The sequence below is a fragment of the Schistocerca piceifrons genome, chromosome 1 (genome assembly GCF_021461385.2).
Source record: "Schistocerca piceifrons isolate TAMUIC-IGC-003096 chromosome 1, iqSchPice1.1, whole genome shotgun sequence".
Classification (NCBI taxonomy): Eukaryota; Metazoa; Arthropoda; class Insecta; order Orthoptera; family Acrididae; genus Schistocerca; species Schistocerca piceifrons.
In genome coordinates this window covers 494,619,900-494,647,336 of record NC_060138.1, presented here as the reverse complement: position 1 = coordinate 494,647,336, position 27,437 = coordinate 494,619,900, and the positions used below count along the sequence as shown (strand labels likewise).

Below are 27,437 nucleotides of genomic sequence, written 5' to 3'. Positions count from 1 at the left end.
TACATAAAATCGGTAAGCGGGTCGAAGGCTTCCATCCAGTCACTCACTCATCAGTCTGGCCTGGCAACGGAAGACAGCAAAACAAAAGCTGAAATTTTAAATTTAGCATTTGAGAAATCTTTTCACGCAGGAGGATCGTACAAACATACCCTGTTTGAGTCTCGTACAGATTCCCGTATGTAGGACATAATGATAGACATCATTGGGGTTGTGAAGCAGCTGAATGGGTTGAAAATAAATAAATCGCCAGGTCCTCATGTGATTCCAATTCGGTTTTACAGAGAGTACGCTACTGCATTGGCTCCTTACTTAGCTTGCATTTATCGCGAATCTCTTGCCCAATTTAAAGTCCCGAGCGACTGGAAAAAAGCGCACGTGACGCCTGTATATAAGAAGGGTAGAAGGACAGATCCTCAAAATTACAGACCAATATCCTTAACATCGGTTTGTTGCAGTATTCTCGAACACATTTTCAGTTAAAATATAATGAATTTCCTTGAGACATGCATCAGCATGGCTTTAGAAAGCATCGCTCCTGCAAAATGCAACTCGGCCTTTTTTCACATGATATCTTGCGAACCATGGATGAAGGGTATCAGACGGATGCCATATTCCTTGACTTACAGAAAGCATTTGACTCGGTGCCCCACTGCAGACTCCTAACTTAGCTACGAGCATATGGGATTGGTTCCCAAATATGTGAGTGGCTCGAAGACTTCTTAAGTAATAGAACCCAGTACGTTGTCCTTGATGGTGAGTGTTCATCAGAGGTGAGGGTATCATCTGGAGTGCCCCAGGGAAGTGTGGTAGGTCCGCTGTTGTTTTCTATCAACATAAATGATCTGTTAGATAGGGTGGATAGCAATGTGCGGCTGTTTGCTGACGATGCTGTGGTGTACAGGAACATGTCGTCGTTGAGTGACTGTAGGAGGATACAAGATGACTTGGACAGGATTTGTGATTGGTGTAAAGAATGGCAGCTAACTCTAAATATAGATAAATGTAAAAATAATGCAGATGAATAGGAAAAAGAATCCCGTAATGTTTGAATACTCCATTAGTAGTGTAGCGCTTGACACAGTCACGTCGATTAAATATTTGGGCGTAACATTGCAGAGAGATATGAAGTGGAACAAGCATGTAATGGCACTTGTGGGGAAGGCAGATAGTCGTCTTCAGTTCATTGGTAGAATTTTGGGAAGATGTGGTTCATCTGTGAAGGAGACCACTTATAAAACACTAATACGACCTATTCTTAAGTACTGCTCGAGCGTTTGGGATCCCTATCAGGTCGGATTGAGGGAAGACATAGCAGCAATTAAGAGGCGAGCTGCTAGATTTGTTACTGGTAGGTTTGATCATCATGCGAGTGTTACGGAAATGCTTCAGGAACTCGGGTGGGAGTCTCTAGAGGAAAGGAGGCTTTCTTTTCGTGAATCGCTACTGAGGAAATTTAGAGAACCAGCATTTGAGGCTGACTGCAGTACAATTTTACTTATATTTCGCGGAAAGACCACAAAGATAAGATAAGAGAGATTAGGGCTCGCCTGGCTGTAAGAGAATATGGAACCAACAATGTGATGTGCAGACACTGCACAAAAAACCTCAACCTTCTGATTATGCAAAGGTGTTTCATGGAAGTAATGTGGATTCTCTGCTGCCCACAACCTGTGATCTTGTGAGTTGACATAACCAGTCAGGTGAAACTTTCATCAGGCAGAAAGGACAGATCCATGTCCAAGCTGTTCATTATTATCTCAGTGAACAGCCACTCATAAAACAGGAGGCACTCAGGAGCATCTGCTGGTTTTAATGCATGACTCTCAGTAGGGATGCATGTGCAGCTCCAGGTGGAGTATTTGCTCACATCATCGATGGGATATGTCGGTCTCTTGCGACAGATGTCAGGTTGATTTGGTAGGACTATCAAGCATTTTCTCGTGAACTGCAGCAGTATTTTCTGGTTCGTGGGCATGTTTCGGAATCTTTTTTTGATTTGTTCAAAACAGTACTGTCAGATGCCATTTTCGGAATAAACTTTGTATGGCAGTCTTTGCTGGCACAAAGGTACTATTAAACTTCTCAGCAAACAACTGTCCACACCATGTCCACGAAAATTTGTTGTCATGTAACTTTCACAATAACACCCGCTGCTCCATTGTGAGTACCATCGTCCCCTTTGCACTGCTCTACTCACACTGACACAGCCCATACCAACTTTGAACCAGTGTGGATCACATGGTGGGCGAACATGTGGTGTCAGCATCACGGGGCGTGGTTACATGCATACATATACATCCAATCATATCCAGTCATTCAGCCCACTTTTATTTGCCCCACCCTTTGTTGTTGTGGTCTTCAGCTTCTGTATCCTGTGCAAGTCTCTTCGTCTCTGAATAACTACTGCAACTTACATCCTTCTGAATCCACTTACTGAATTCATCCCTTCGTCTCTCTCTACAATTTTTACCCCCACACTTCCAACCAATACTAAGTTGGTAATACCTTGCTGTAATGTCCAGTCAACCAATCCCTTCTTCTAGTCAGGTTATGCAACAAATTTCTTTTCTCCTCAATTCCACTCATTAGACAGGTGATCTTCCCATCTAATCTTCAGCTTTCTTCTGCAGCACCACATTACGAAAGCTTACCTATTCTCTTCTTGTCTAAACTGTTTATCATCCATATTTCACTATCATACATGGCTACACTTCATACCAATACTTTTAGAAAAGACTTCCCAGCACTCATATCTATACTTGATAGTAACAAATTTCTATTCTTCAGAAATGCTTTTCTGCCATTGCCAGTCTACATTTTATACCCTCTCTACTTTGGGCATAATCTGTTATTTTACTGCCAAAATAGGAAAACTCATCTACCACTTCAAGTATCTCATTTGCTGATTTAATCCCCCCCCCAGCTTCACATGATTCAATCTGACTACATTCCAGTACCCTGGTTTTGCTTTTGTTGATGTTCATCTTATATCCAACTTTCAAAACACTGTCAATACCATTCACCTGCTCTTCTAAGTCCTTTGCTGTCTCTGACAGAATTACAATGTCATCAGAAACCTCAAAATTTTTATTTCTTTTCCCTGAACTCTAATTCCTTCTCCAAATTTCTCTTTGATATCTTTCACTGTTTGCTCAATGTACAGATTGAATAGCATTGGGGATAAGCTACAACCCTTCTCAATCACTACCTCCTTTTCAAAACCCTCGACTCTTATGACTGAGATCTGGTTCCTGAACAAGTTGTAAATAGCCTTTCACTTCCCTGTGTTTTGCCCCTGCTACCTTCAGATTTCAAAGAGAGTATTCCAGTCAACAATGTCAAAAGCTCTCTCTAAGCTCCACCCTGTATCAAACACAAATATGCCAGTAAAATTTTAAATAATGGCATAAATTACTGGTCTTCTGGAACTGAAATTTTTCTAAGTGGCTGGTCCTCAAAATGTTAAAGTTTCGAAGGAGAGTCATATGCTCCATGATTTAAGAAATTCATGGCACATTCTCACGTGTAACTTAACTCATCTTGCAAAAAAGGGTATTTACTTTGAAAATATAGCATCTCAAACCATCATTCACAACATTTTTCTGAGACCTGTTAGAAATGTAAACAGTTGTGACATCACATTCATCGAAAGCAGTCTGCATAGTATTTGTCCTAAAACTTTTGACACATTTTGTTTGTGGCAGATACTTGGGTGTGCACCATGTTTTGTTGTTGTAAATGGCGCATTTTCTTTGCAATGGAAGTTTTATTTTGGTGTTATTATATCATTTATCCTTTATTGCTACAGTATTATTCTGTAGTAGCAGGATCAAGTAAAATTCTTTGTTAGAGGATAAGTTCTTACCAGACAAAATTACAAAATCTTAACTGAAAACTAAAACAATGAAAAATTCCCAGAATTCTAAAAAATTAATGAGCTTATTCAGATGAAGACATTCACACACTTTTCCTGAATTTCCCATTCATCTTGGAGCGTGTACACCCTAACACATCAGCATGGTCTGAAACATTTTCCTAAATGATGTGTTCAAAATGCCCTTTGTTAATAAGGTTATGTGAATCAATCCACTATTGTACTGAAAGCCTGTAGTGCTGAGTGGGTTTAGATCTGGAGATATGGAGATCAAGGAATTGGTCCATCTCTACCGATCAGTCTGTTGCAGAATCTGTTATTTAAAAGGCTATGAACAATAATACTGAAATGAGGAGCAGCAGCTCCATTGTGTGTGAAGTACATGTTATGCCACACTCATAAAGACACATGTTCTAACAGAACAGGTACAGTATTCTCAAACAAAGAACAGCAAGTTTGTTCGTGGAGCTTGGATGGAAGAACATGAGGCTCCAACAAAGTCATCAACAATGCTGGCCCAGAAATTGACAGAAAATTTTTGTTGATGACATGATTGCATAATTTTGTGAGGATCCTGTAGAGTCCATGCAGATTGTGAAAACTTAAAATCTGATCACTTTGAAACCATGAATAACACACTAAAATGAGGGTTGACATATTGTTGAACAAACCATTCACTGAAGTGTACCCATACCCGGGCAGGAAAATAAGTCGCTGATAGTGCCTGCACATGCTGGACATGGTACAGACATCGCAGGTTCTCAAGTAGCCCTCTCCAGTCATGTGGCCTACATTACCTGATGCAACTATTTGTCTTACATTGACACTAGGGTTGCCATCAAATGAATGAAGATGTTCCTCCTCCAATTGAGGTGTCCTCATCCTCCTTGGCCTCCCCCAATTGTAGGCAGTGGGCTTAAATGTCCCCCACAAGATAGTTTTTGAAAATTTCACACAGGAAAACATTTTATGTAATGCTGGCGTATGTCGTTTCTGTGTGTTTCCCATGATAAATGCGATTATGATAAAAAATGTAAAATGAGCTCTAACACAGAACCGAAGCATTTCCAGTCTCCTGTCCGTATAACACATTTTCTTCCTTTTTTTTGTGAGGAATGTTTCCTGAAATTTAGGCCATATCTTTTTGTTACACTCTGCGTAAGTTCCTATGTTTTATTGCAACATGGATACACAATTTGATATACAATGAGTCATGAAGTTATTAGTCTTACTAATGACTTCGTCAGCACCTGGTCATACAACAGAAGAAGCTTAACGAGACATCTTTTGATCCTATTGGTGGGATTAAATTGTAAATGCGTGTTACGAAACAGTTTGAATATTTACAAGCACATATTAGCAAACATGGAAGTAGAAAGCCTACTAATGAAGAATATGTGACACTGAGAACAAATTTTATTTTCCTACTTCTTTGGTTGAGGATACTGTGACTAAAGTCATTCCTGACCTCTCAGGGCTGAGAAAATTGTTCTTCAAGTTTCCTGCACTCGTCTTCTAGGACTGAAAACAATAACAATGTCAAAGAAGCGAGAAACCTTCCAATCTGTGGACAAATTTCGGTGGCAAGGAAAGAACAGTAATGGTCGGAATAGCACAACCGACAATGGTAAGCCACATCGAATGCAGCAATAGCACTTCTGGCACCAACAGAGTGGTGACACGGTTAGCTGAATAGGTACTATGCCCTATGTGCTACAAAGGATGCTCCTGGGTCAAATGTGCTGCAAGAGATGTTCCTGTAGAGTGCTACTGATGTGTTTTCCTGTTGACTTATTCTATCTTCTTGATATGCAATAAAATTAAATCATAAATTCTAATCTGAGGTACTTTTACAGAGTAATTGTTTCATACTTTGTTGATGACTAAGATCTTTATTTTCACTCCGTTTATTTTTTATCTGAGCATTAAAAAAATACAAAATGAATCTTTTTAAAATGAATGACATGATTTCCATTCATGTCATACCATCATCAACATTAATACCAGTAGGTAGCACAAACCTTCACAACAAGGGGACAAAATAGTAATCTGCAAAAGAAGATAGTTGCCGGTAAACTATCATGTTCTGTCCGACTTAAAGGTGCAAGTCATTTGCAGTCAGTAACAAACATTTTAAGGATGAGATAAGCAACCAGTACGACTACTTTAACTCACAAACTTTGAAGCTAAATCTTGGTTCAAAAGTTAAAAATGTGAACATGACAACAGAATTATACAATGAAATGAATTTAAACTATAGTAATGGAGTTTTGGAACAGCAGTGACACAGACCAACCACTCTTTTGAGGTTTATATTCCAGTTGGCCTGTCCTTTAGATTCCAATTGGCCTGTCCTAGTCTTGAGACAATACTGTATTCCTTCTTGCCATTTTTATTAAGTTCCAAAGAAGAGCTTCTGTGAAGATCATACCAATTTCATTTCTTTCTGACACAACTGAGATCTGTCGAACACAATAGGCTTCTTTTCTTTCCACAGTCTTGTTCACATCATGACTCACAAAGTTTTGGAAACGGTATCATATTATTAACAAATAAACAACCAACAAGAATCAGTATGCACATAGGAATTTATAAACAGACAATACATGCAAGTAACAATCAGTGCAAATCCAGTGACAGGATTTCCTGTATACACACACAGGAAACAGCCGTGTTCTATTGGATGAATAATCTTTTATTAACAAAGTACAACAGCCAGAAAAAGTTTTGTTTTAAAAATATGATATACAAACTAGTTAACACATTCATCACAGTGCTCTGCAGACATCTCAGTATCTCATCTGCAGAATTCCTATTCAGCTTCTGATATGTACACTTGCATGAAAATGTTTATATCATTATTGGAAAAGCACAACACTTCAAAAAATTTCTTTAGTGCAAATCCATACCACAGGGATTCTTACGGTGTGAGGTCTGCCTCAGGAGTAATAAATTAATCAGAATCTCCAGTGTAATGTACTACCACATTCAGTTGCATACAGTGATGAAAAAGCACATTGTCTATTGCCTGGCTGTCAGGCAACTGAAGTTTAATCATATTTTTAAGTATTTTTAGAGCTTCAAACATGATATCAGAATAATTATGATATCCTCTGGAAAACAAAAAACAATTTTTGTAACATAAACAGCTTTACTGGTGCAAAACAGGGTTAGAGCTTCAATTTTCATCACAACTGCAATAAAATTTGCCCTATTGCTCCTTTTCTAGCATTTTTTTATGGGAGGGATACAAATTTTGAGAAGCTATTATTTACCTGAATTCTAGATCTTGAGCTGACAAAAACTGTCCTCCTTTGCACTTCATGAAAACTGATACATGTGCTGTTTGAAAAGAAATCTCAATCCCCATTTCTCTAGCACCCACAGTATCTGTAGATCTATTAACAATGCAGCTGTTTTTGTGACAAAATACTGTAAACTGCTCACAGTCTTTACAATATGATGTTGCACCTGTTGGTACACAATCCCTCACAAATTATTGATTCATTCACATGTGTAACTTGTTTAATGGAGGTAATGGCTGCTCTTATCTGTTATAACATAATTATTATACCACTTCCTCAATAAAATTTCAAGAACTACTAATAACATTCATTCATTTACCTATTTTTGACTCAATAATTATTGTAAAATATAAAACAATACTTACGACAATGGTACTATAATAAGAAAGGGACCATTGACTTTCTTCTTCTCCATCAGATATGTTATTAATGCGATAGTTTGTATAGTTTTGCCTAAACCCATTTCATCTGCCAGAATTCCATTTAAATTATTGTTATAGAGAGAGACCAACCACTCAAGACCCTGTAAATAATAATTTGTGCAGAAAATCAGCATATACATGTAGAAGTCGGGTTAAGGAGTTGTTACATTCTTAATACAACTAATAATAAATGCATAACAGTAAAACATCAAATGCATATCCGTCTAACACTATGATATGGGAAAAGAACATGAAAGAGGTACATGCATAACAGTAAAACATCAAATGCATATCCGTCTAACACTATGATATGGGAAAAGAACATGAAAAAGGTACCTCGTTTCATGGAGATGATTCTAATGCTCTACGAGACTGACTGAAGACTTTGGAGAAAAATGAGTTATGCTCTCCCATTGGTAACCCATATAATCATGATTTTTGAGTGACAAAAAGTAGATTTTTTTCAACATACTGTATTTCACAAATGCCTAAAACTGTTCTCAATGAAAAAGAAAAATAGAAATTTGCAGTGGTGCTTTATAAGACAGTCTTGTAAAACGTTGTAAGTAAATACAAATGTTTTATTTCACCTTTGAGCATGTTTACATGCAATCGGTGTCATGAAAGTTAACATAATAATAATAATAATAATAATAATATAAACTTGGTCAAATGTCACTGACTACAAGAAAATAATTCAAGATAGATACACTACATATTTAAATAAGTGCCACTGACAACAAAAGTTTCCTAACAGAGCAATTATGCGATAAATGAACCTCGTAGTTGAGTGAATGGCAAAGATACAAAGTAATCAAATAGATAATTAACAATAAGTGTGCAAAACAGTAATAATAAGTTACACAGTGTGGCATATGTAAAGTCTGTAGGTAATTTATTGTTCATTCCTGTAATAACAAATGTAGGTCATTTGACACCTATTCATGGAACTCTTGAGCAGAATAAATTACTTTACTTTTCATTCATCTTGAAAGACTACTTTTAAATTTATTAAAGAAACAATGTTCATGACAATTAAATGCAAACATCTCAAAAGGTGGTGAGCATAAAATGAACGTAGCTTCAAAAATGTGTATTTTGAAGCATAATTTGATGGCGCGGAATATCAGTAAATGGGTGTCATTCATACTGTTGCGTTATCAAAAAAACATTAACATCACAGACGCTATAGTTTTCAGTTTATGTGATAGGAGCACTTCTGTCACATTGCATGTGAGGCTACATTTAATTAAGTATGTGAATCAGGCCCACAATTCACTAAAGGTTGTCCATGCCTATTGTACATCATGAAATTCTGCTAGGGAAATGCAAGATAGTATGACATTAAAGGTCTTCCCTTTGTATGGAAGGAGTCACATTTTAATAGAAAACACATTAAATATGATGTGCCACAAGGTTCATTCTTGTAATAACAAATGTAGGTCCTTTGACACCTATTCCAGGAACTCTTAAGCAGAGTAAATGGCTCCTGTTCTTAGGCTGCATAAATGAATTACTGGGGATACTGGAGGGCTCTTCCAAAACTGTAATGTTTGCAATGACACAAATAAATGAGTAAAGGATACTAACACTTCCACACCATGCATAGCACACTTACGAGATTAATGGAATGGGATATTTACATCCAACAATTAAACCCCTAATCTTATAACAATCCATACTATGCAGTTCCAAACAGATAAAAATGACTTACACATACCAGAAACAGAATCAATGGGCATACACTGGATGAGGTTCCATTTACTGGATATCCAGATGTGTAATAAAATGATGTGGCAACAACATGCATATATCTTAACCAAAAAGCTTCATTCTGCCTGGTTTGCACTCAGAAAAATTTCTCACTGTGTTGACCTTCAGACCAGGTTGCTAGCAAACTTTGCATACTTTCACTCAAACCTACCCAATGACATAATCTTCTGGGACATTGCAGCTATGGTGAAAAAATAGTTTATTTTATACAAATGTGCAACTGTGTAGATAGTGGAGCATCTTGCAGAAATCTTTCCAGATACCAGGAATTCTTACACTTATATTATGTATAAAAAGAGCCCTTACACCTATTAGTGGGCATAAATATGGGGTGCATCCACTCTTTGCATTAAAGCACAAGCAAATGTTTGTGGACGAATGACAGCCAATTCTTCCTCAAGAGCCAAAACCAGAGAGGGTAGTGGTGTAGGGACACTGGGGTCTGGAGAGAAGTCAACAGTCTAACCATTCCAAAGGTGTTCCATTGAATTCAGGTCGAGACTGTGGGCAGGCTAGTCCATTTCAGGAAATTTATTATCCGCAAACCATTGCCTCACAAATGATGCTTTATGACAAGATGCACTGTCATGTGGATACAAATAACTACATCTACATACATACTCAGCAAGCCACTGTACGGTACTACCAGAGGATACCTTGCATCACTACCAGTCATTACCTTTCCTATCCTTCCCACAAGAGGAGCGAGGGAAACACGACTGTCTATGTGCTATTGTACAGGCCATAGTTTCATTTATCTTCATGGTCCTTATGTGAAATGTACACTGGCAAAAGTAGAATTGTTCTGCAGTCAGTTTCAAATGACAGTTCTCTAAATTTTCTCAATAGTGTTTCTCAAATAGAACATCACCTTCCTTCGAGGGATTCTCAGTTGAGTTCCCAAAGCATCTCTGTAATACTTGATTGTTGACTGAACCTACCAGTAACAAATCTAGCAGCCTGTTTCTGAACTGCTTCAATGTCTTCCTTTAATCTGACCTGGTGGCGAACCACAAATACTCGAGCAGTTGTCAAGAGAGGGTTGCAAACAATAATCTTCTCTGAAATTTTCCTCTATTAATACTGTTTACAATGCTGTAAAATACAGGATGTCCCAAAATAATGTATACACTCTTTGAAACAGAATATCTCTTTTATTAAAGGAGACAGAAATATCATTTTTGTGGGTAATAATTTAGAAGGAGGTGAAAAACTTAACATGCAGTAATCCAGGCATACACACAATCCCCGAAGAAATCTGTTAGGTAATGCTCCCATGAGACAGGGATCTGCAGAAGCAGTGTTCGTAGAATTTTGGGGTCTCAGAACTTTATGCCTTATATTCCAAGACTTCTCCAAGCTCTCAAAGAGGATGATCCTGATAGGTGAAGAGAATTTTGTGAGGGGTTCATTAACAGATGTGAAGAAGTGCAGCATTTCCAAGATCGATTTCTCTGGTCAGATAAAGTGACGTTTAAACTTGATGGAACAATTAATCACCATAATTGCATGTAGTGGGCCAGGAAGAATCCATACGTAACCGAGCAAAGGCATGTTAATCCACCAAGAGTAATAATCTCATGTGGTTTGTCTTCTAGAGGGTTAATCAGGCCATACTTCTTTGACAAGACTGTCGTGGGCAACTTATACTTGGAAATGATAACTCCTGGTCTTAGCGTTGCGTTTGGAAATGCAGATTATTACTTTCAACAGGATGGGGCGACACCTCACTTTCACCTGGATGTGAGGCCATTTCTGAATCGTACATTCCCTGCCAGATGGATACGATGAAGAGGGATTGTGGAGTATCCCACTCGATCTCCAGATTTAACTCCTCCAGACTTCTTTCTGTGGGGTGCTCTCAAGAACACAGTTTATGCTGCGAGACCACACACACTGGATGATCTTAGAAAGCAAATTGAGCAACCCTGTGATGCTATTCCATTGGGAACAATAAAGGTGGCATGTCGCTCAGTTTTACAAGTTGTGACAATAAAGTAATGAGACTGATTTTCTTTGCAAGATGTGGCAACCCTGCAGGCTTGTGTAGGCACAATATCTTTGACTTTGGTCTATAAGCTGCTTCTAGGCCAAGCGGCACATAGATGCAACTGCTCAGTCGTGAGTTGTGCTGTAATAAGTTAACAAGTGTTTGTGTTTCTCGTCACGGAAATGGAACCTACTAATATTGTGTAATGGTATGCCATTTCTTTTTGGGTTAAATTGGGTGAAAACGCGACGACAACTTGCAGTAAGCTTCAGAAGGCTTTTGGAGAGAAGGTCATGTCAAGAGCTCAAGTTTTCATTGGCATAAAATGTTTAGTGAAGACAGAATGAATGTTGAAGATGAAAACCGCAGTGAACGACCATCAACCTCACGGATGGATGCCAACTTGGCCTGGGTGGGTGAACTCATACAATCTGATCGAAGATTATCCATGAAAATGATTGCAGAAGAACTGAACATCAATCGAGAAATGGTTCATCTAATAATAACTTAAGATCTTGGTATGAGAAAGATTCGTGCAAAAATGGTCCCTAAAAATCTCACACCACAACAGCGAGAAACACGGAGAAATGTGGCAGCCGATCTGTTAGACCAAACGGAAATCAACCCAGAAGTGTTGAGCCGTGTTATCACTGGTGATGAAAGTTGGTTTTTTTTAGTATGATCCATAGACAAAACGCCAATGTTCACAATGGTGCTCAAAGAGATCACCCAGACCAAAAAAAGCTCGCATGTTAAAGTCAAAAGTTAAATGCATGCTTGTGTGCTTCTTTGATTCCAAGGGAATTGTTCATAAAGAGTGGGTGCCTCCTGGACAAACAGTTAACCAATATTAATACAAAGAAATTTTAGAAAGACTTCGTAAAAGAGTTTTTCGTGTCCGTGCCAACATTGCTGATAACTGGATTCTGCATCACAATAATGCACCATCCCATACTGCTCTGTCAGTACAGCAATTTTTAACCTCAAAACAAATTTCAGTGCTACCACAGCCACCTTATTCACCAGATATCGCTCCATGCGACTTTTTTCTATTTCCAAGAGTCAAAATGGCGGTCAAGGGACACCATTTTTAAACAACACAAGATGTCCAAAAAAGCTGTGATGAGGGTCTTGGAGGATATTAAAGAAGATGAGTTCCAGAAATGTTACCATCAATGGCAGAAGTGCTGGAAAAAGTGTGTGCAATCAGAAGGGAACTACTTTGAAGGAGACAACACTAAACTTGACTAAAATGGCAAGCAAATTTTTTTTCAAGTCAGTTTCATTACTTTATTGTCGTACCTCGTAAGTTGTAGTCGATGGTGTATTGTGATGGACAGACACGAGTTTGAACATTTACCACCGTAAGTCGGACCATGAGGCACCTAACAGCACTAAAATTTTACTTCTAATCCATTTCATTAAAGAGATGTTCAGTTTCAAAGAGTGTACACATTATTTTGGGACACCCTGTATATTCATAACTTTCTGCATTTAGCAGTTTCTTACACGCAATTAGCGGATCACAACATAACAATGAAAAAGACCACCATACTGTAGCGCTACCTGTGTTGTACTTCACTGGTGGCACTGCACATAATGGCAGCAATGTTCTCCAGGCATTCACCAAATCCAAATACTTCCATCAGATTACCACAGGGCAGTGTGTGACTCATCACTCCAAATCACTTGTTTCCAATCATCCACCATTCTGTGGTGTCTCTTGTGAGGAGCTGCTCAACCATTGTAACCAATTCTTTTTAACTGCCTACTCATAATCAACATGCTACCTGGACTGGTGTTAGCACTTTGGGACTCACAAGTGACTTTTCCCATTGATTTCATGTGATTTTTTTTTACAACCATCCTCAATGCTCGACAGTCCAGTCTGTCAGTACATGAAGTCTACTTGCCCATGATTTAGCTGGGTTTTGTTTGTGTTTCCAATTCACAACCAAATTAGTAACAGGTGACTAATGCAACTTTAAAAGAATTGAAATGTCCCTGATAGATCTGTTACTTACATCAATATATGTAAATTGAAGGTGGAGGGGGGAAGAAAGGAGAGGAAACTGCTGTCAGTTGCATCGGGACATTATGTGGAATCAGCGGCGAGCAAATGTGTGGACTATCTTGGCATGCCTCATGGCTGATCCCACACCCATCGAGCGCCACCTGTCTGCAGTTCCTGTCCATTCCCTCCATGTTCGCTTCTCTACAATTCGCAAAGGAGATTGGACATATTTGTGCATCCGCACTGAAGAAGGTGAATCCATTGTCCAGCTAGGCAAATCAGTTATATGAATGTGTGGTATCTGTTTTTTCAGACATGTGCGAAAGAACAGACACCACACATTCATATAATTGATTCGCCTAGCTGGGCAATGGATATGCCTTCTGGAGTGTGAAGCACAAATACATTCAGTCTCAGAGTAGTGAACATGGAGCAAATGGAAAGGGACTGCAGATAGCTGGTGCTCGATGGGAGTGTGAATCAGCCATGAGATGTGCTGAGATAGTCCGTGCAGTTGCAATAACGCTGTGCCCCTGGATGGTGCAGTGGTTAACGCACCTGTCTAGTAAGCAGGAGATACCAGGTTTGAAGCCCGATCCAGCATAAATTTTCACCTGTCACCGCTAATTCTGTGTAATGTCCTGCAGCTGACAGCACTGATCCCCTCCCTTTCTTCCCCTCCAATTAACATATAATGTATCACAGCTGCGGATTCTGTGTGATGTTTGTTCTTTCAGACATGTCCAAAAAAACACACACCATGCATTTATATAAAGTGACATCAAATGACTAGCCCACATTCGAAGCCACTGAGCTTTCCTGTCTGATGTTATTGCTTCTCTACTGACAACACAATATTCCCACCTCCTTTCACACTGACACGTCCAACTACTGTGACATATACTAGTTAATTCCACATTACATAGGTGTGTCAGAAAATTTTTGCTCTGATAGAGTGCATGTCACTACATATACTCCCCTAACTGCATCTGTAGGTAAGTATGAACTCAGTGTATCACAACCAGAAGATTAGAAGTAAGAATAATTTCCATATAGACTACGCATCTCTCTACGTGGTTCTGAATGGAATTTTATATACTGGGGCAAAAATCTATAACAGGACACTAGTGGACATAAGGAAACTGAAAGTAATCAAATATTTAAACACAAAGTAAAAGAATATCTCATTAACCATTCCTTGTGCAATAAATCTGAATACTTGGAGTCAGGAACCTTAATTCTGCTAACTCTAGTGTTTGTATCTGATAGTTCCTGATTTTCCCAGCATATAGACAGCTAATAGTGGTTTGTGTATAGCCAAAATGCCTGATTTGAAGTAGTAACAGCTCAGCAGTACAGGTGAAGGAGTAGCAGTTTCTTAATTTTTTTTTAAATCTAGTTGTTTTTCTTCTACTCTAGAAGTAATTACCATAATTATCACCTTTAGTAATTATCACTTTTAGTAATTATCACTAGTCATAACGGCTACTTTTACCTGTTAACGTATAACTTGAACTCATTCAACATGCCTGAAGGCTCTCTTTCATGGAAGGATTGACAGAACAGGGCGTGTGAATGAATGAATGAATGAATGAATGGAGTACATATTATCAAACGGCATATGAAACTGTGTATCAAATGGCATATCACACACATCCAATGAACTGAACATGACACTTTACATTCCTCAAGTTATATTTATTGGCATAAACAGATTCAAGCAATAAATATTTACTATAAAAAGTCTTATGACTTTAGTAATAAATTTGGCAACATAATTTACAGCCTATACAATTTTGGATAACTGTAGCAGTTGGTTGCTTGTCATTTTTAAGAAATTGCTAAGTTTAAACTTGATGATATCCAAGAATAAATAAAAGTCATGTGGCTCTCACTCAAGTGCAAGCATTTCACTATGATACTATTTTAACAGCTTAGGATCCTATTTTATAGCTTATTTACTCAAGCAGCTTCTCACCTAGCCTTGCAAAACTAGATAATACCCCAGATCCTAACATGGGAGGAAAATCCTAGAGGGACACTGGGAATCACAGTTATGACCTCCATATTAGTATATGGTGATACTAACTGTTATATAACTGACAAGGTCTCCATAACCTTTAGTGTATTCTCTAACACATTCAGTGTACATTCAGAAACAGGTATTAAAAGTATTTATCATGCACAAAGCTATTGGGAGGAAATTTTCCATCTGTCTGAAGCCTAACATTGTGCCCCATTCAGACATCCGAAGTTCACATTGTCCTGTCACAGGAAGATTAATCTATCTTCACTAAAAGCAGGTAAAATTATCTATGCATTCAGAAGCCAATTAAATGTCTGTACAATTAATAAGATGAACTTGCAGCTACTATCCTATAACTTTCATGTTGTCATTAGTTTACGTATGTGAAAAGAAAAGAAAATTATTTTTAAAAACAACTTACTTTTATTTGGTATTCCTTCAGTTTTCCATTCACCATGATAGTTGCTTGTTCTGTTACCTTTTCTGTTATGGTGTGAGCAATACTGAAAAGCAAAAACTAATTCTTAGTACTTACTGGTCAGTGGTACTGTCCCACAAAATATTTCAACAGATAAGGTAAACAATGCACAATAATTGAGAGAAGATGATTATGATAACTGGCACATTTCCAATTTGATACAATAAGAAATCAATACTTGATGCATGGTAATTTATGATAAGTCATGATTGCCCCATCTTCTTCCAGATTCAGTTTAAAAAGGTTGCATCGAAAGTAAATTCTTGTGCTTGCCTGACTACACCTCATTTCATCATTACCACTTCACTGTGATACATATGTAGAGATGAGCTGCAGACCATCTTTGTGATGAATGGTGCTAGATATGTGTACTAAATCTTTTTCGCAACATATCTGATGGGGATTTAGATGAAAATCTTTGAAATTAATATATACACTGAATAAACAGCTGTCATAAGTTGCAAAGTTATTGTTTCAACTTCGTCAATTTCTACAGTCAATATTATGTAACACATACTGAATGGAAGTACATTATTATTTCCAAGACCAGTCACAACTCAAAACACAACACTAAATAAAGGTAGTAATTTGTAGATTGAATCAGTATATTATATGGTGGCAGAATAACCAAGGTTAACAGTACATTTCCCAATGTAATTCAAATTAGGTTACCAAAAGTTCTTTTTCCATATTACTTTTGCAGGAGATTGAATTATAAACATTATGGATTACAGACTGCTAATGTTAAGTGAACACACAGTCAGATTATTTCTCCATATTCCTCCCATTTTCCTCTCTCTTCAGAGCCTGGCCGACTAGTATACTGGCGTGGCATCAAGAATGGCAGTTCACACAAATTAATGTTGGAAAAATACATAAAAATTTCTTATTACTGTGAGAAAGAAATTAATTGCCCTAAAGAGTTAGTAACTTCTCCGTCAAATGTAGATTACTTTAATGTTAACAGAGAACATACACCAATATCCTATAGGAATTAGTGCAATCTGGCAAGCTATTATCAAGATTCCACTCAGCTGACTGGTTTTATCTTTGGAAGACTAATTTTGTCACTGGCAATAAACAATATGAAGTTCAGAATAACTGACTGTCTTCACCAAATGGTGAAGAATAACTTCTATGATAAATGGCAACAAGTTCATATTTTTCAGCAGTGTTCTTCATCCAATTTTATAAATACCTTAAAGTTTCAGAATCTAGTGTGAATTATTAATGAGTTAAAAATATATATCTTGATTGCTTAATGAAATACACTCTTAACATCAAAACTGTCAAAACCATTTATGGGACAATTCAGAAGTTTGACCACCTTCAATTGTTGCCTGAGATTGGCACCACTAACCCAATTAATGCAATTTATTGTGTCATGGTAACAGCCTATCAGTTCCATTCCATTTCTGATTAAGGAATATACCATCAAATGGTTAATTACACTAGAAATTTAGTTCATTATCTTGTATTAATTCAATTTCTTCAAGCAATTCAATCTTTGAAATTTTTTAAAATGTAATTATTATACGTGTTAAAATGAGATGGGTCTATACAAAACAAAATTATTCTGTAAATAAACGAAATTATTCTGTAAATATCAAACTCCGTTTTCTTTGGCATTTGAAGGACACAACAGGAAGCAGAGAAGATTAGCCTCACACAATGCAGAGATTCGGAAACGGGATGGAATAAGCCTGTGCAAAACATAGAACTCAACAGAAATATTTTTTTTCTTCTTTCACTAGAACCTATTGAGTTAAGGATCATACACAAAGATAATGAACATTAAAATCTTTTACATAACTGAAATGGAAAGTTGATCACCAAAAACAACTTCTAGGCAGTGCCTCCCATTGATTATGTAACCTTGACAAACAATCTTGTAAAACTGCTTCACATTCAAAGAAATGCAACAATCAGTTTCATTCATTCTCTTAACAGTTCAGATGACCTGTAATCTGCCAGCATTTTAGGAAGGGAAGAATGTTACAGTTTAATAATGTCCCATCAATTTTGAGGTCAATAGAGATGGAGAAAAATTTAAACTGCATAAGAAAATTTACTGTGATGTTAAAGTAATTTAGCATCTAACTATGCTGATTTACAGAAACCACAAAAGAAAAGTAAATCTGAATGACTAGATGAGGAACTGCTTGATTCGTAAAAAAAGAAGTTTTGGTGCTGTGACCTTTCAGGAGAAGTTTTTGAAATTTATGCTTCTTAAAACATTATTTCAACACTTTTCAGAGCATTTTAAAAGTGTAAATACAACATTTGTTTTACAATGCTTCAACCACAGCAGAAATTCTATTGTATCACGTCTAAAAATACGTGGTTCTCATTTTATTCATCAGCGGTGTCAATATTGGCTGATCACCATAACCACTACTTCATGTTGTTCACATTGTCTCTTATGTTGTTCACATTGTCAATTCTCTATTCATTTAATATTCCACCTTCTTCTTTTTTCCATTTAATATTCCATGTGTCATGGAAGACTGATATAGAACAAACTTTAACTTCAGGTACTTACTGATCAGCATTACAACAATCCAATTCCCAACGTACACAAATATCATTTTTCTTCACACTGATAAGATTGCTCTCTGTATGCCATCCATTCCTAGATTTGTTTTGTGGTCATATAGAACGATTTCCACATTTTTTACCACTAAATCCCCCCCCCTCCTCTCTCTCTCTCTCTCTCTCTCTCTCTCTCTCTCTCTCTCTGTGTGTGTGTGTGTGTGTGTGTGTGTGTGTGTGTAGCTGCACACACGCATCATCAGGGTACGAGATTTTTCCAGATATTTTGTAGCCCAAGTTTGGAAATAAATAATTTCGTTGAGTGTTAGTGTAACCTCATACTAATTTTGAGTATAAATGAACAAGCTTTATTAGTACAACTATATGCATTTTTGTTAGACAGGATAATCATTCACAATGTAAAGTTTTAATTATTATGTAAGAAGATTTATTAGCGGACAAGTCCTTTTTTGGTGTATTTTATTATCTGTATGAGGTATTCTGCCTGGTCTCCATACTGTTACAAGAGCGCTGATGACGCATTTGGAATCTTGACCAGCAAAGTGGTCATAGATGTCAAAGAGTCTTCTACACCAGCCATGCTGTCAAGGAATAGCAATGACCAGAAGTTTATATCAATAATGTACATATGTGTGTACCAAGGCGGCAGCAGGGGGGGGGGGGGGGGGAAGCTTGTTATTCATTGCCCAGATCTCCTCTAACAAGATATTTATCATCCCATGTGTGTTCTATTTAAAGGTGCAATACAAGGCTTAAAAAATTAAAACATCAGAATTGCCAACCCCTGGTTTTCAGTACAAATTAAGTTATTCTACAGATAAGAATAATATTTAACATATCGGGGGTTTGCAGACTACATTGAGCTGAAGATCATGAAAAGGTAACCTAAAACATACACAAACGCTTGCAGAGTGCCTGTGTTTATAGCATTTGCTTATGCCATGCCCAAAATAAAATTTAAGTTAGGGTAAATATTACTGTAATCAGCTGCTTCAATGTTTACGAACGTAATATGGCCCGTAGCTTACATAAATCTGAATGGTCTCCTGCCAGTAATTCAATAATTCTGTTGCTAAAAACGAAATACAATTCTTGTAATGTAACTTATACTGTACACTAAAGAATAATTATTCAAGAAAAATCATAAAAATTTACACTTTTTTTATTAAATCTGCTTCAACTGCTTTTGAAGGTAATTTTAAACACTAAGAACAGAAACACCCATGACATTCTCCCCTTTTAAATTACAAAATTCTTATTTTGAAAAAGATAATTCCACATTATTTTGAAGATATTTTATTGTATTTTAGCTGAGTGTCCCTTATTGTATTCTTGGTCACTGTTCTGTTGATGTGGTCTCTCATTTCTTGGACTTGGGCAATAGCTGGTCGCTCCATCTATCTTCATTTGTTCCCTGAACAGGGAAGACAATTTCTTCTGAGTCCATCTGGATAGTCAACATTGTAATCTCTGTTCTTTTCAGCTGACTACAACAAATGGAAACAGTAACTCAATGATCCACACCCACCAAGCTTCTTCATTTCTGGAAGATCTTCGGCTTTGTGATGTTTATAATAATAATAATAATAATAATAATAATAATAAACTTCAATTAATCAAATTTCTGCTTTAAATTCTAAACAGTCTTTATGATTGGTATTTTTGGTTTGAACTGTTCAGTACTGTTAGTGCTGCCATTCAAAGCTGTCTTCCCATTAAACATTCTGTCGGTGACAACTGACTGGAGAATGGTACTGCTCTGTAATTTTATTCAATGCAATTGCCATAGACACTGTTCATTAGATGCTCTTTAATGATCTTGACACCAATGTTGACTATTGTGTTGCTTTACAAAAATTGTGGACTAGTTGTGATAAGCTGAAAAAATCACTCTTTTGAAAATTTTATTAATGCACATTGGAGTAACAAACCAAGTCATATTGTCATACACAAAATTCTCTGCTTCAGAATACAAATGCAGATTTCTGGATAACGAGAATTGTGGTCAATTGTAAGAACGTATCATCTACCATACTATTTGGGTAAATCAAAAATCACTGTTGTGGCTATTGTGGAAATTTCCATCTTTGTCTACCTGATGCACTTAAAGCATCGTTTCATCAGTTCTTCAGAATCAGTGGAACATCCTGGCATCATACTGACTTTTGTATCTGCACTTTGTAATTCCTTGGTCTCTTTCAGGGATTCTTGTTGATATAATATTTGGATGTGGTCCAGCACAATAGAAATCCAAGCTGCTTTCAAAGGTAGACTATTCTGTACTAAAACCTTCCAGAATACCTTTAAATCACTGCATAACTATTTTTTCTAATCAATCTTTAGTGCTGTATTACTGTAAACATTTGCTGATTGGATTTCGTATTGCTTCAACAACATCTTGAAGTCTCTCATATGTTACAGGTAGATGCTGGTAATCATGTTTATATAGCACATGATGTCTGGTTCCACATAATCCTTATCTTCAGTGCATCACAATGGTCTTTATGACAAGACATATGCTACGGCTACTGCTGACTCCTTTATACATACAACTACTTATACACAGCACAAGCCACAGTACGGAATGTGGTGGAAGGTACCATGTGTCACTACTAGTCATTTCCTTTCCCGTTCTACTCGGAAACAGAGCGAGGGAAAAATGCCCTTTTACCTCCTTATGAGCCTTAATTTCTTGTGCCTTATCTTTGTGGTCCTTATGCAAAATATGATGGTGGCAGCAGAATTGTTTTGCAGTCAGCTACAAATGCTAGTTCTCAAAATGTTCTCAATAATGTTCCTCAAATTGAATGTCATCTTCCTTCCACGGATTCCCATTTGTGTTCCCAAAGCTTTTCTGTAATACTTGCATGTTGTTATAAACCAACCAATAACAAATCTAGCAGGTGCCTCTGAATGATTTGATGTCTTCCATTGATTTGACCAGATGCGGATCCCAAGCACTTGAGCAATACTCAAGAATAAGTCGCACTAGCATCCTATAAATGGTCTCCTTTACAGATGGACCACACTTTCCTAGAATTTTCCCAATCAACTAAAGTGAACTTTATGCCTTCCCTACCAAAATCCTCATGGGCTCATTCCATTTCACATAGCTTTGCAACATTATGCCCGTACTGTGTCAAGCAGCACACTATTGGTTGTTTTTCCACTCATCTGTATTAAGTTATATTTTTTTCTACATTCAGAGTTATATTCCAATCATTACACCTACTAGAAATTTTCTATAAGTCATCTTTTATCTTCCTCCAGTGACTCAACAGTAACACCTTCCCGTATGCCACAGCATCATCATCCAACAATCTGAGATTGCTGCCCATCCTGTCAGTCATATAATTTATGTATATGGAAAATAATGGCAGTCCTATCACACTTCCCCGGGGCACTCCTGACGACTCACAGTTGAGGACAACATACTAGGTTCTGTTACTTAAGGAGTCCTTGAGTCACTCAGATATCTGGGAACCTATTCCATGTGCTTGTACGTTTGTTAACAGTCTGTATTAGGGCACCATGTCAGATGCTTTTCAGAAATCTGGAGTTATGGAATCTGCCTACTGCTCTTCATCCATAGTTCACAGTACATCAAGTAAGAAAAGGGCAAGCTGAGTTTTGCATGACTGATGCATTCTGAAATCACACTGATTTGTGGACAGAAGCTTAATGGTCCGACGGAAATGTACCATACTGAGACTTAGAATATTTCCAAGAATACTGCAGCAAATTGGGATATTGGTCCATAATTTTACAGGTCTGTTCTTTTACCCTTCTTATACCTTGAAATCACCTGCACTTTTTTCAGTTGCTTGGGACTCTATGCTGGGCAAGAGATTTGCGATGAATGCAAGCTAAGTATGGGGCCAATGCCATAGAGTTCTGTCTGTAAAACTGAAACGGGATTCCATCAGAGCCTTGTGACTTATTTGCTTTCAACTCTTCCAGTTGTTTCTCTATGCCACAGATGCTTACTGCTATATCTTCCATGCACGAGTTTGAGTGATGGTCAAATGATGTTATATTTGAATGAATCTCATGCTTGAACAATTTCTTAAACATGAAATTTAAAAATTTCAGTTCTCCTTTTGCTACCTTATACTGCCACACAAGACTGATCAACAATGGACTGGATAGAAGCCTTATTCCCTCTTAGTGATCGATTTACATAGGATCAATTTTCTTGGCCAGATCTTTTGCTGGGTATGATGGTAGTAGCTGTACACTTTGTGCATAGATCTTTTCACAGACACGTGAATCTCTACTGGCCTCTGCCTGCCATCATTTGTACATTCTCTTTTGAACTGAGAGTGCAACCAAAACTTTGCTTCCTCAGCATTTTCCGAATTTTATTGTGAAACCATGGCAGGCCTTTTCCATCCCTAATCCACTTACTAGGCACATAGTTCTCCAGAGAAAGATTTACAAACTGTCAAACTTCGCCCATAATTCCTCATGTCCACCTTACTGAAACTACGTGAAGTCAATTCACTGTCTAAGTGAGATGATAACAACTACTTATCTGATCTTTCTAGCAGAAACTCTCTCCTGGTCTTCTTGCTTTTGCAACCATAGTTCCTATGCTGACATCATGTTCACTAATTCCCATCCCTTTATGATGCTGCCAATAAGATTCAGTCTGTTTATAGCTACAAGGTCTAAGATATTTCCATTGCGTGTAGTCCACCAAACTAGCTGCTCAAGACAGTTATCAGAAAACTTGTTCAAAAGTATTTCACAAGGCTGTCTTGTCTGTACCGCCCGCAATGAATGTATAAATGCCTGAGACTACACTCTGAAGGTTAAAGTCACCTCCAACTAGTACCGGGTTATTACAAATGATTGAAGCGATTTCACAGCTCTACAATAACTTTATTATTTGAGATATTTTCACAATGCTTTGCACGCACATACAAAAACTCAAAAAGTTTTTTTAGGCATTCACAAATGTTCGATATGTGCCCCTTTAGTGATTCGGCAGACATCAAGCCGATAATCAAGTTCCTGCCACACTCGGCGCAGCCTGTCCCCATCAATGAGTTCGAAAGCATCGTTGATGCGAGCTCGCAGTTCTGGCACGTTTCTTGGTAGAGGAGGTTTAAACACTGAATCTTTCACATAACCCCACAGAAAGAAATCGCATGGGGTTAAGTCGGGAGAGCATGGAGGCCATGACATGAATTGCTGATCATGATCTCCACCACGACCGATCCATCGGTTTTCCAATCTCCTGTTTAAGAAATGCCAAACATCATGATGGAAGTGCGGTGGAGCACCATCCTGTTGAAAGATGAAGTCTGTGCTGTCGGTCTCCAGTTGTGGCATGAGCCAATTTTCCAGCATGTCCAGATACACGTGTCCTGTAACGTTTTTTTCGCAGAAGAAAAAGGGGCCGTAAACTTTAAACCGTGAGATTGCACAAAACATGTTAACTTTTGGTGAATTGCGAATTTGCTGCACGAATGCGTGAGGATTCTCTACCGCCCAGATTCGCACATTGTGTCTGTTCACTTCACCATTAAGAAAAAATGTTGCTTCATCACTGAAAACAAGTTCTGCACTGAACGCATCCTCTTCCATGAGCTGTTGCAACCGCGCCAAAAATTCAAAGCGTTTGACTTTGTCATCGGGTGTCAGGGCTTGTAGCAATTGTAAACGGTAAGGCTTCTGCTTTAGCCTTTTCCGTAAGAATTTCCAGACCGTCGGCTGTGGTACGTTTAGCTCCCTGCTTGCTTTATTCGTCGACTTCCGCGGGCTACGCGTGAATCTTGCCCGCACGCGTTCAACCGTTTCTTCGCTCACTGCAGGCCGACCCATTGATTTCCCCTTACAGAGGCATCCAGAAGCTTTAAACTGCGCATACCATCGCCGAATGGAGTTAGCAGTTGGTGGATCTTTGTTGAACTTCGTCCTGAAGTGTCGTTGCACTGTTATGACTGACTGATGTGAGTGCATTCCAAGCACGACATACGCTCTCTCGGCTCCTGTCGCCATTTTGTCTCACCGCGCTCTCGAGCGCTCTGGCGGCAGAAACCTGAAGTGCGGCTTCAGCCGAACAAAACTTTATGAGTTTTTCTACGTATCTGTAGTGTGTCGTGACAATATGTCAATGAATGGAGCTACAGTGAATTTATGAAATCGCTTCAATCATTTGTAATAGCCCTGTATTGCACAATCTGGGTATTTATGTATTTATGTGCTACTGACTGTAAACTTTCTTTGAATGACTAAAACTGTCATGGCATCCTTGGGTGGTTGGTAAAAAGTCTAACAATTAACTTGACTTCACCCAGACATTTTATACACAACCAGATAATTTCATTGCCATACTCAATTTTGACCTCAAAGGAGACAATATTTTTGTCAACTGCAGTGAACACTCTCTCTCCTATGGTGTCTAATCCATCTTCCCGGTACATATTCTAAGACTTGCTAAATATTGCAGAGCTTTCTACTTAGGGTTTCATCCAGCTTGCAAATACACAGAACACATGTGTAGGCTGACTGTCATGTGAGAGGGAGATGGGGCTTTTCTCCCCACACAACTCCTATACCCTCGGCCACTTAATTCTAGTATTTTCACACTCATGACTGACTGCCAGTTTACACTGTCCACACTTGGCATTACAGCAACCAGAAAATAAAACCCCTCAGTGTATTTTGACCACATTGGAAGTCTTCCCTAATACGTAAATACGGAGACCTTCAATTCTACTTCTATGCTAAGTACCTCATCAGTCCTATCTGAAGCATTGTCAAGTATATGTCGCACAGCTATGAATGCCCACAAAAGGTCAAAACCTAATTCTGCAGGTTTGCAGAAAAAGAAAAATATAAGATGAGAAACTCCTTAAATCAGGGGTGGAAAATGTTGCTGCTTCTGACAGGAACTGTCTTTTGTTGAAATCTTAAATGAAACCAAAAGAAGAGAACAAGCAAAGGCCATTTTGGTGGGGAAAAAACTGCTCAAGCTTTTGCAAAAGCAAACATTCCAGTCAGAAAGTTCCTCAATACCTTTACAGCCAATCTCAAAGCACTACTAAAGGCTTCAATATTCAGGCACATAGCATGACAACCTTCTACATGTGTACAGATAATCATTTATAAACAAAAAAGATAGATGTGAAAACTGCCTAGAATAGATGCGAATTTTATCAAAAACAGATGCTACATTTTGAGATCCCTAATAATGGATTGCAGAAGTGACAATTTCAAATATAGTAAATGAACTCCACAGCAGAGACTTTGTAATAGAAGTCACAAGCTAATCAGGTATGATGGCAATATTTACAGATATCAAATGCTCCCGATGGATAGAGAAAAATAATTATTTAAACACAAAACTTTTTTAAATGATGCGTTTTTAAAACAGACCAAGAAGCATGAACTCATACAGGTACCTTGAAACACATACAAATAAGTCACAAAAATCTGCACTTGTGAATTTTTAATAACTATGACAATACAAGTAAATTTAAATGAATAACATGGGGTGCATGCAATACATAACTGATGCATGAATAATTCACTTAAGTCAGTAATAATTTTATTTCACTGCAAATATTATGATCTGTTGTTTGATTTTTCTGATTTTTACTCTTGCCTGTGAAAATTTTTTCAATTGATTTAAACATTTTTTATGAGATTACAATACACACACTTGGTAAATTCCAGGTTTATTTTAGTTTCTCTTCACCTGAGTCAGCCAATATTTTGCCTGCTCCTATGTATACCTTGCGAAAGTCTGTGATTAGAAATTAGAGAGAATATAACTCATTCCTACTGTGAAACATTTGTGACTGGAACAAGAAAAGGGAGAATTTGCAGTGGTACACAAAGTACCCTCTACCACACACACCAGACACGACAGTGAGTTAATATTGCATTGTCATACTGTTCGGAGCTACATTGAAAGTTTCAGGAGTCTAGCTCAGACCTCACATCAGACACAAAAGTGAGTTAATGTTGAAAGTTTAAAGCCTCTAGCTCGGTGGAAAGTTAGTCTAAAATGAATAGTAAGATTTGTACCAGACAGACAGACAAGAAAGTGATCTAACAAAAACATGTTAAAACAGAAGGTGAGGCTCTATTAATAAAGTGTGCAGTATATTTTTCCGAAGAAAAATTGACGATACTAACTTTCAAACATTTCCCACTATTGCAGCATTGATATACCATACATAAACAAACATAAAATCAACCATTATGTCCATATAATATCTACCTCAAACAGCTGTACCTTTTAAGGGGTGACAATGTAACTGTGTATCAATTAGAACTGTTGAACCAAATGTGAACTACAGGTTGTACATAAAGTCCAGGAACACTTTCAATTATTTATTGCACAAGAACCAAACACTGTACAGATATCATGTATCTCATTTTGAAGAGAAGCCCTGAAAGTTTTTCTTTTTTAATATGTATACCGCCACACCGTACTTTGACAATTTGCTGATAGTCGGCGGTGGTCGTGAACATGGCGAGTTCAGGTGCAGAGCGAGCTTTCTGTGTGTCGGAGTTTGACAAAAACAAGTGTGCTACATCTATTCAATGGACGTTTAGAACCATGTATGGTAAGAATCCACCAACAAGGAAGGCCATTTACCACTGGCACAACAAATTCGTTTTGATGGGTTGCTTGTGCCCAGCAACGAGAAGCGGACGTCCCAGTGTGAGTGAAGTGAATATGGACTGCATACAAGAGACATTCATAAGGAATCCAAAGAAATTGGTGCGTCGTGCATCCCGTGGACAAGAAATGGCTCCAATGACAGTGTTGAAAGTCCTGCAACAGAAGCTGTTGATGAAACCATTCAAATCAGAGCTAGTGCAGGAGCTCAATGACGAGGACAAAGACAAGCGTTTTGAGTTTTGTTCGCAGGTGCAACAACTGAATGAGGATGGGGATGGCATTGTTGCTTGCTTAATTTTTAGTGACAAAGCCACTTTTTACACTAATCGGAAAATGAACAGGTATAATTGTCGAATAT

At 37.8% G+C, this 27,437-nt stretch overlaps 1 protein-coding gene across 2 annotated transcripts in view; it reads right to left on the bottom strand.

The window, feature by feature from the left end:
* LOC124795790 (ATP-dependent helicase brm-like) overlaps positions 1-27,437 on the bottom strand; it is a 212,138-nt gene that overhangs the window by 81,769 nt on the left and 102,932 nt on the right. For both annotated transcript variants that reach the window (XM_047259881.1, XM_047259874.1), the window contains exons 13-14: positions 15,826-15,907; positions 7,545-7,702 (exon numbers count right to left, since the gene is read on the bottom strand). In XM_047259881.1, coding sequence (XP_047115837.1) covers positions 7,545-7,702; positions 15,826-15,907 — 240 coding nt within the window. The remainder of the gene's footprint in view (positions 1-7,544; positions 7,703-15,825; positions 15,908-27,437) is intronic.